Genomic DNA, 10,650 nt, shown 5'->3' with positions numbered 1-10,650 from the left:
TCAGTGTCGTAAATGTACAATTGGGCATATTGTGGTAGTTGGCCCTGCGGTGGTATAAGACTTCCTATTCAGTGACATGTTTGACCGTGTAGGCGCATCGTTGGAGGACCTCCTCCCTTAGGAATTTTAGTGTCAAATTTCATTCCCGGAGATGTAAACGAAAACATTGCATTGTATGTTCGTATATTGGCTTGGAAGTTTTTACTTTCAGGATCAGTTTTGTGATGAAGTAGCTTTTCCAACAGTAACGGTGGTTGTTTCATGTACGGTACAACAATTTTATAGCTCCTGCAACACAATTCAAATTTTGGAACGGTAGTATGTTTTCTCATATTTTTGCGCTCTGCATACCACATGCAAGCTTGACAAATTAAACATTCCCACAAAGGGTCACCAATGTCAGAATAAGCTGCAGAAATAAGATATATTAATTGTTTTCAAACTGGTATCAATTTATGCGAATATCGTGTAGGAAGAAGTTAAATAACAACTTACACTGGTTGTGTTGATCATGAATAACATTAGGTTCTATAGAGTCATCTGAATCAGAGTTGTGTCCAAATGAGTCGCATTCTTCAGAATCTCCTATGGTATCATCAGAGGAATAATCTGGTATAGTGACATTAGGAGTATAAGGAGATAAATATGTTGGGCTTAATATTTTAGGAGAAGTGTGTGAATTGTTAAGAGCAGTAGGGGTAGAAATAAGTAGTTGATTTTGACCGAATTTTTGCCGTTTGCTAATGTTCGACGATTCACCTACATGGAACGATGGGGATGTCTCAACATTGTTGAAACGGCTGAATAGATTCACCCCATTGCTGGCAAGAAATCTTGATATTTTTTTGTTTTGTATTATGGAAACATGCTGTTGAGATGGCAGAGTGTGGGAATCGTTAGAGATAGCAGGCTGTAGGGGAGATCTTATTGCCGTGTCCCTAGAAAAGGCAGCGAGTGTTCCAGCAGAAGGTGTTGATGTTGGCTAGTTTTCTTTGTTTTGGCCATGGATAGAGTGTTTATTGTTTGACAACAAAATCCTCCTCCTTTTTCTTGCAAGAGCTGAAGTGGATTGATTTGCATCAAAGGGGTTGCCATCCATTGAAATAAACTTAGTTGAATTGAAGAAGTTGATTGTATGAAGTGTAGTTGATTGCAACAAATTCGGATGGATATAGAGTTCATGAAAAAATAGAACAAAGGTGAGATATGAATGGTTTGAATAAAGGAGGCAAGTAATTGGTCCTTCTTATAAATAAAAATAGAGGCAAACTGAATGTCATTTTAAAAAAAAAAAAGCTGGCAAAATTTAAAATTTGAAATAAGGACAAATATGAAAAATAATGTATAAAAAGTCAGCCTTTCCTCTACATAATTAAACTAAATAAGAAAAAAAAATATAAAATAGTAGGCTAAGAATATAGAAAGTAGGAGGCTGTACTTTTACATGTTTAATGGAATCATTTTGCAGGTGAATAGTCTAGCTATCGATGGAAGTGAGACATGAAAGGGGGCTACCTTTACACAAAAGCCAAAAGCAACCAATAGCCAAAAGTAAGTGTCTAATCACAGATTATACAAAAAAAGTGACCATAATATTTGTATTAGCGCGCAACTCTATTTTTCCTCATATAATATTCCACATGAACTTAGTATGTCCTATTTTTTGACGTAACTACAAATGTGTTGTTAGCAAGAGTTATAAACAACATATATATATATATATATATATATATATATATATATATATATATATATATATATATAATATGTAACTTGTGGTGATGGTATAAAGATAAACTTGGGTAAATATTAAAATAATTATTTTTGACATTCATGTAATATTACAACCAAATAATGCAGTCCAGAAATAATGTTAAATTGATCGGACAGTGGTATAATACCGAAAGCATACGTTAAATTGATGGGACAATAGTATAATACCGAAAGCATACGTTAAATTGATCGAACAGTAGTCGAGTAATAATGTAATATTACAACCAAATATGTATTTTCAAAATTGAATCCATCATAAAATTTCCCAAAAAAACATCAGCCATGACAATGATAAACTATTTTTCAATCTTCACTAATTTCCTAGTGATCCTCGTTGGTTTCTTAAGTTTTGTTGAAGACAAATCTCCTTCGCTGTGTGTTGCAAGGTTTGTAGATTCATTGGATGGATCCGGGTTCTGTGCTTTTGCCGTAGGTGTGACTGGTTCAGGGTGCAATTTAGAAGTAATTTCAGGATCCTGCAGTTAAGCTTATAAAAAAAAAAGGATCCTGCAGTTAAAAATATGTGAGCAAGAAATACATTGATGTAGGTAAATAAGTGGAATTTGTATAGGTCTCAAAACAACACCGTAACAATGTCGGAATCATCAACAGGAACGACCTCATCAACACTCTCCTTGATCTATAAACATGATGAATAAAAGAAAATGAGAAATAAAACTCGAAAACAATTCAACGAATATAGCACAAAATGTTAGACACAACACAAGAGAAATCTTACATGGTTCACAGGGGCGCATAGCTGATGTGAATTCACTGTAGTTGCAGGCACCCATTCAGCTTTTAGTTGATTAACAACATGTTTATCTTTCACTTACATTATGACAGAGCAATTTGTCCAATCTGGTTGCCACTTGACTTTGAACGCAAGTTCCTGATCCAGCAGCTTGTCAAGTGCCAAGGGAAAATCTAGGGGATCAAATATTCCAGCCTATATAAAAATGAATATATATACCTTGAGTTATTATATGCAGTGTTGAACCAGAAAGTTTTAAAATTCATAAGAAGTTATATGATTGTCGGTACCTGAAACATTGTTTCGCGCATATGAGCAGCCGACACTTCCAATAGTTCCTCACTCTCCTTGTCTCACAAAACAAACTTGCATTTTGTACCAGCATGAACAACATCCACCTCTATTTTATACCTAAATTTGCATATTTAAAAATGTAAGTTCACATTTCACAGATAAAGTTGCTGTGAAATTTAGTTTATCAAATAAATAATTGGAGGTTATACCTGAATATGGCGGTTTCCGTTTCATGACCCTTTGTACACTTGTAGGGAGGTTTATCACCAGTGACTTTATTTGGGCATTCATGGCATGCCTGGTAGTACCAGCCATATCTTGATGCAAATATTTTCGTAATTGTAGCAACCGTAGCACAAAAAGTTGTCTGAGTTTAAAAAAGGGTGGTTAAGGGAAAATCAAATATAGTATATGAGTTTGACTATATTTGCTTAAACAATAAATGCAAGATTACTACCTCTTTCAGTTTAACAATTTGCTCAAGAGGAAGAAGAACAGCATTAGACAACAATTTTTGGGAAGGTGATTGGCGAGAAGTGTATGAGTTTTACGACCTGCCCTGAGACTGCTGACTGCGAAGGCCTGAGACAGCCATTATAGTATCCTGTGTAAGCCTGAAGACCGGAAAAACATAGTCAATTATAATTATGCATAATGATACCAAGGGCAGGGTATTGCGATAAACCAATTGAGTACAATTTCGATAATTGTTTGATTGTCTCCAAATCTTCATTGATAGCCACTTTGGTGACATTGTAAGTGTTGGTAACAGATAGTGGATATTTGCCTGCAAACACAAAATAAGTTAATAACAACATCAACTTGAAATCAGTTTGAAGGGATGGAGTAATTTATACCAAAAGCTTCTTTTACTTTGGCATATTGAATCAGAATCACAACCGGAGTGGAAGTATCGACTTGTTGTTCAATGTAGTTGATAAACTGCACCGCGTACGCCTCCCATAACGTAATCGTTATAGTGTTGTTGCTAAAATTAGCACATTTAAACTAACATATCAGGCAAAATATAAGCTATTAAGGGCTACCATTAAGATGTATGAAAGGTCAAAAACAAAATTTCAACCTCAAGTCACGAATGACAAAGTTGACCTGTTGCTTTTTACTTCCAACCTAAGCCTGTGTGTACCCAATTTCATCAACCACTCCGATAACATTTGTAAAAGACAATGGAAAAACGTGCATCAGGTTGAATGATAGATTAGATGCATAGTGTTACATATAAGTTGAGATTATACAAAAAATAATATACTACCTAAAAGTTGATCTTTATTCCATTTCCCAGTTAAAATATCAAGAAAAGGAGTGAGTGTGCAATCCTTTTCCGAAATCTGATGCACGTTTCTATCCCCAACTTTGGTCCCACCAGTAAATTTAAGGAGGTACTTGTGAGCAAAAGGTTTGAACAGCAAATCATTCTGCTGAACTTGGAAGTTTGCAATAGTGTAAGTATCGTTCACAACAAAGAGCGAATCAAAACTCTGCCTATACATGGGAGGCACGTTAACATGGATATCACTTCCCTACATAGGTAATACAAACAAAATCCATCAATATATAATAAATCACAAAATATAACCTACAGCCAAATATCATGTGTCATAAAATATACTCCATCAATACAAAATTTTCCTCTTAATCACCTCCCTACAACCAAATATTAATCTTTCAAAACCAAAACATACTGTATCAAAATATAAAAAATCTCTTAATCACCTCCCTACAACCAAATATTAACCTTTCAAAACCAAAACATACTGTATCAAAATACAAAAAATCAGAAAATATAATAAACCATGGTTATTGTAACAAAACCCACAGATTCAACGAAAACAACAAAAATAATGGTTATCGTAAAAAAACGAAAAGATTCAAAGAAAATCTATAAAATGTTAAGCCATGTTTAACCTTCGACAACGAAAAAAATAAAAACCATTTTTTACTAAACTAAATCAACCGTGCAAGACTGATAAAACAACTTTTCAGGAGTTAATGTTGAAACTAACCTAAGAATCATAAACAGCCATTTCAAAATGTTCCTTGTTGTTTGATATGACACTCCATTTGTGATGTATTTTAACAGCAACTTTCCAAAGTTCCTTTTCATCTTTAACATCAGAGATTTTTTCCAAAGGTCGTTCCACTGTCTTGCCTAAAGTTAGGGTTTTAACGATGGCTACAGATTCGGTGGAAGAGGAGGTTGTATTGACTAAAAATGGTTGAATGGTTAGCAAGGTTTTGAAAGAAGTAGGTTGAAAGAATGGTGAGTGATGGTAGAGGATGAGGGAGAAACACGATAGAGTGCAGATGGGATTGTGATTGGAAAGCAACATTGGGAGTAAGGAAAAAGTGTAAATGGGTACAGATTCTGATTCGAAGAGGATATTGGCTTATTTGGTTCAGTTACATTAGAAATAAAAGGACAAATAGTACATACTTTGGCCAATAAAGAGAGAAACAGAAGAGACAATTAGTTAGATTGAAGCCAAAGTCAAAATTGTCACAAAAAGTATTATTTAGACACATTTTGCCCCCAAAATAAATAGGTGGAATTTTTTAAACAAAAGGCAAATGAGTCTTAACCAGGTACACTTGTTTTCTTATTTTATAGATATTCAACTGTTTACAATTAAACCTTCAACTGTTGCCAATAAATAATAAAGCTACTGGTAAGGCTTTGTACATACATCTTCAAAGGCCTCCACTCCATCCAGGTTAGGCTTTATAGCTTTCCATTTATAAGCTTTCATTTAAATTACTGTCAAATATAAATTGTATATATTTGTTTAGAACTACATCTGAGTATAACCTTAGGACAGATAAACTATATATATATATTATAGGACTATGGCCTAGGATTGAAAATGTCTTCCCGGTGGAGGCTCTTTCCTAATTAGAGATCTTTAGTTCAAACCTCAAGATGAATTATTCCCGGTGAAACATCTTGAAAAAAGCCTTAGAACCAAAATAGGAGACATCCACCCAAGAGGAATTATTCCTGGTGAAACCTCTTACCCATTTGCTTAGAGCCAAAATAAGTTCAAAACCACATAGCTTTCTCTTGTGCTATAACAAGGACCCTCGATGACCCTCGATTGGCTTTCTCTTGGGCTCACAATACAAGGACCCACAGGCTTCTTAAAAGAATGTTCCCAGCTTTCTCTTGAGCTTATATACAAGGACCCATCAGGTGTCTTATAAACATAGGAACATGTCTTTAGTCACCTCTTAGCCTACCCTGGTGAGTTTCTTCTATTCTTTAAACCAGACTTTAAATAAGCCAAGAATGTCTCAATCTCAGTATCGAGTTCACCTTTTGGAATGAGAGACATGGACAGTCTCTGTCACCTTCATTTCTTAATCTTCAAATATTTTTCCTCCTTAGCAGAGTCTAGGTTCCACATCTGTCTATCCTCAGTCAGAGCCAGCCTTAATCTTGGGCTTTAAACAAGAAGTCTCAATTAATCCTTTCATCCTTTCATAATCAATGGAGTGCTACCCAATCATTCTTTAAGCACAAACCCCTGGAAAGGGTTAGCCTCCAAAATCACTCCTTTAAATCCTAATTCCCTGGAAAGGGTCAGTTTCCATCATCTTTCATTTAAAACTTCAAAACTCCCAAGTTGAGTCCCACCTAGGTCAGTCTCCGTCAATAAAAACCAATTCCCCGGTAGAGTCTACTTTAGGTCAATCATTCAAACCAATTCCCCAATAGAGTCAATCTTCAAACATGTTTTTTCATTCATCAACCCCTGTTTAACAAAAGCACAATCCTCAGTAGGGTCAACCTTAGTCTCTAAAACAATAGAGTAATTCCCAGTTGAGTCAAAAATCCCCTCTGAGTCAAAAGATCCCATACTGGTAGATCTTTCCCCATTTAAAAGATAGTCTCAACCTTGGGCTTTGTACAAGGAAGATACTCCCTTTAGAGTCAAAACCCTCCTCATAGGTATTCCCCTAGAGAGTCAGCCTCAACCTTGGGCTTTGTACCAGACAGATAATAAAGTCTCCACAGTGAGTACTTCCTCATCAAGTAGCCACAACCTTGGGCTTTGTACAAGGCACAAAATAGAGTCATTCATACTCAGTTTCCTCAACAGTCATCCGCAACCTTGAGCTTCATACAAGGCACAAAAAATAGAGTCTCCCTAGGTAGATTCAGCCACAATTCTGGGCTTTATACACAACACTAAAATGAAACCCTTCAATCCATTAAATAAACACTCTCCAGCTAGAGTCAACCTCAATTCATGGCTTTGTACAGAACCCAAAATTTCTTAGTTTAAGTTAATTTCCAGTGGAGCCATCTCCTAAAGTCAATAAAAAACCTTTAAAAAGCCTCAAGCTTGAGCCTCATACAAGCCAGCTAAAATCAAATCTTTCATACAGTAGATAGACATAACTTATCTCTGTAGAGAGATATTTCTCCTATCTCACCAAATTCAACAAACAAACAAACATTTACATTTTTATTTTAAACATTCTCCCATTTAGGATTTTGAAAGACTTGCTCTGGCACGTATTCCCAGGCTTGTGTAACTTTCCCTAATTTGGTTGAGAATCTTTCTTTTATTTAAGAGACATTTGACTGGTATACTTGCACATACACAAGTAAGGTCCCTCTCTTAATGAAATGAGTTCAGCTTTTCTGTCACTTTAAATCTTTGTGGTGGAATAGTAGAAATACCTCTCTGTAAAGATGATTTCATGTCTCTTTACTGTAAACAGAGATTTAATTCAAGATTCAACCTTGAGCTTCAAGCAAGGCACCTAAAAACAATTAATTTCCCTAATTAGTTCTCCGAACTACAAAAAGCTCTGACTTCCATTAGGGATATGTAGGCATGAGGTTCACAAGGAATCTCAGCGAGCTAATAAAAAAAACAAAAATAGTCAGTTTTTCTGTATTTTTTCAATTCAATTCAATTCTCTCTCCTAACATAAAGGAGAAACTTTCCCAATCAATTAGCAGCAAACACAAACACATATACACAGAGAAGGTTCCCGTAGAGTACTACAGATATGTAGGGTGCTTAAAACCTTCCCTATGTATAACCGACCTCCTGGACTCCAGAATTTCTAGTCTAGGTGGATCCCCACACTTAGCAAACTCCTAGGGTTTATTTTTGATCTTTTTCCCCTTCCTCTACGCAGGATAATTAAAAACTTCGTGTGCTATCGTATGAAGAACTGAAACAAGATTCATCCCACAAACGGGTGCTTCTCTCCTTCCAAATTTCGCGTGAAGGGTCTAGCGTGTCGTCCTCCCAAGTGAAATGGGGAGGTAAAAAAAACGACGCCACACTTGGGTAGGTTGAACTACATCTCAAGGTTCATTTCACATCTAGCAACCACGTGTGAGCCTATATTCAAGTTACTAAGGAAAGATCAGCCGATCAAGTGGAATGACGATTGTCAAGTAGCCTTCGAAGCTATAAAGAGATACTTACAAAAGCCATTGATTCTCATACCTCCCATGCCAAGGAGACCACTAATCATGTATCTCACAGTTCTCGAAAGGTCTATGGGATGTGTACTGGGGCAACAAGATGAAACAGGCAGCAAGGAGCACGTTATTTACTATCTTAGCAAGAAATTCACGGATTGCGAATCTCGATATTCACCATTGGAAAAGACATGTTGTGCCCTAGCATGGGCCTCCAAACGTCTACAGCAATATATGTTGACACATTCCACATGGTTGATATGAAGGATGGATCCTATGAAATACGTGTTTGAAAAGCAGGCTCTCACAGGTAGAATCGCAAGGTGGCAAATTTTACAGTCAAAATACGACATACAATATGTCACTCAGAAAGCAATAAAAGGGAGTGTATTGGCAGAACATCTTGCCCACCAACCACTCGAAGAATACCAATCTATGAAATTCGACTTTCCTGACGAGGACATCATGGTGGTAAGGGACTACGAAATACCAGAACCCGACGAGGGCCTGAACTAGGGGAAATATGGACACTTATGCTCGATGGGCCTCAAATGCACTAGGACATGGTATAAGGGAAGTCTTGACATCTCCTGACAATCGTCACTTACCTTTCGCTGTGAGATTATGCTTCGACTGCACCAACAATATTGCAAAATACGAAGCGTGCATATTGGGGTTAGAAGCTGGGGTTTATCTAAGGATTAAATTGCTTAAGGTGTATGGGGATTCAGCATTGGTGATCCACCAAGTCAATAAAGAAAGGGATACTCTAGATGCAAAGCTAATCCCATATCGAGACCTCATACTAGAGTTAATGGCTGAATTTGAAACAATCACTTTCACTCACATCCCAAGGGAAGAGAATCAAATGGCTGACACACTGGCAACTCTTTCCTACATGTTCAAATTAAATTGGCCGAACCATGAACCCCAAATAACGGTTCGACGCTTCGATGAGCCTGCCTATTGTCTCACAATCGAGGGACAGCCTGATAACAAACCATGGTTCCATGATATCAAAAAGTACTTGGAGAAACAAGAATACCCAGAGAATGTCTCCACGGTTGACAAAAAGACACTAAGGAAATTGGCAGCCAAGTTCTTCCTGAGCGGATATATCCTATACAAAAGAAATTATGACTCGGTATTACTAAGGTGTGTGGATAAAAATGAGGCCAAGGAGATTGTCAAAGAAGTACATGAAGGAACCTTCGGTACCCGTGCAAATGGACATTCAATGGCGAGAAAAATACTACTAGCAGGATATTACTGGCTGACAGTGTGTAATATGGTGGGAGAATTGACTTTTTGAAATGTTCCGGTTAGCAAGAGTCGCCACCGACTTTTATTTTATCCAATTTATAGAAAGGCTAAAAGAATAGGAAAAGACCTTTTAAAAGATTTTGAGTTCGGGAGGTAAGTTATACAAAGGGAAGGTGTAAGCACCCTTTGTATCCATGGTTATCCATGGGCTCTTAAATGCTTAGCTCACTTTGTTTTCAAAATGTTTGAAGTGTTGTGTGTGAATAGTAAAACTTTGTTAAGGACTTTAGCTTGTAAATAAGCGTAGCCTTGTTTTTGAAAGTATTTGAAAATGAGTGGGAAAAAGAGTTTTGAATTTGAAAGGAGTAAGCAATCAGGAGCACCTACCCTAAGTTAGAAAAAAATTTCTTTTAGCTTTTCACTTTGAGAAGGGTATCCATACCATGAGAGGGTAGAAAGTCCTTTCATTGGATGTTAAGGGTAATCGAAAAATTATTGTTCGCCATAAAACTGTCCCTACCATATAGAGGGTAGGTAGTCTCGGGGAATGATAGAATAGTCATTTAATCTTTAGGCAACCGGCGAGGATACCTTAGCAATGGGGACAATCATCCTCTATAAGGCAACATTGAGGGACAAAATTGATGATGAATAAACTGAGGGCAACATTTGCTTTAGGTATCCTCGAAATCGAGGGACTTGACTATTCAGAATCATAATTAAAGGCAATAGATAATAAGGCAGCAGACAACAAGGCAACAAGAGAGGTTACCCCAAAGGTGTGTGTGTGGCACAATCACGTGATTTAGTTCGGATATTTTATCTTGTAATTAGGCAAACTAAATTCATTAACAGGCTTGTACTCCCTAGGATTACTAACCACAACAGAAAAATAAAGCAGTTTAAATATCCTAAACTATTACAAAAAAACTGGCAACCTATACATTGATTTCTAGAATTTAAATGGCCGAAAATAAATAAATTAAAATAGAGGCAGAAATTTAAATAAATAAATAAATAAATAATTAAAGACATGCGACATACACAGAGCGTGGGATGAGGAGAGACGATCGCGATGAAATTACAGTTAAAAAAATTAGAG

General features: G+C 36.5%; 1 protein-coding gene across 1 annotated transcript; it reads right to left on the bottom strand.

The window, feature by feature from the left end:
* Positions 1–2,880: 2,880 nt before the first annotated feature.
* Positions 2,881–4,946, bottom strand: LOC131658952 (uncharacterized). Its single transcript, XM_058928200.1, has 8 exons — positions 4,846–4,946; positions 4,483–4,486; positions 4,226–4,362; positions 3,679–3,809; positions 3,518–3,608; positions 3,376–3,435; positions 3,031–3,138; positions 2,881–2,938 (listed from the first exon to the last, which is right to left on the bottom strand). Exons 1-8 carry the CDS (start codon positions 4,944–4,946, stop codon positions 2,881–2,883), a joined length of 690 nt encoding a protein of 229 aa, XP_058784183.1.
* Positions 4,947–10,650: the final 5,704 nt, after the last annotated feature.

This window comes from Vicia villosa, linkage group LG3 (assembly GCF_029867415.1).
Source record: "Vicia villosa cultivar HV-30 ecotype Madison, WI linkage group LG3, Vvil1.0, whole genome shotgun sequence".
Lineage (NCBI taxonomy): Eukaryota > Viridiplantae > Streptophyta > Magnoliopsida > Fabales > Fabaceae > Vicia > Vicia villosa.
Note: the sequence above shows the minus strand (reverse complement) of the source record. Positions and strands in the feature narration are given on the sequence as shown.

Bases quoted from the DNA above. Each gene is read 5' to 3' on its own strand.
- LOC131658952 (XM_058928200.1), bottom strand. From the start codon at position 4,946: ATGAAAAGGAACTTTGGAAAGTTGCTGTTAAAATACATCACAAATGGA. The intron at 3,609-3,678 runs GTATAAATTACT...TTGTGTTTGCAG, and splicing joins CAAAGTAAAAGAAGCTTTTG to GCAAATATCCACTATCTGTT. The intron at 3,139-3,375 runs GTCGTAAAACTC...ATTTGCATCAAG, and splicing joins AGTCAGCAGTCTCAGGGCAG to ATATGGCTGGTACTACCAGG.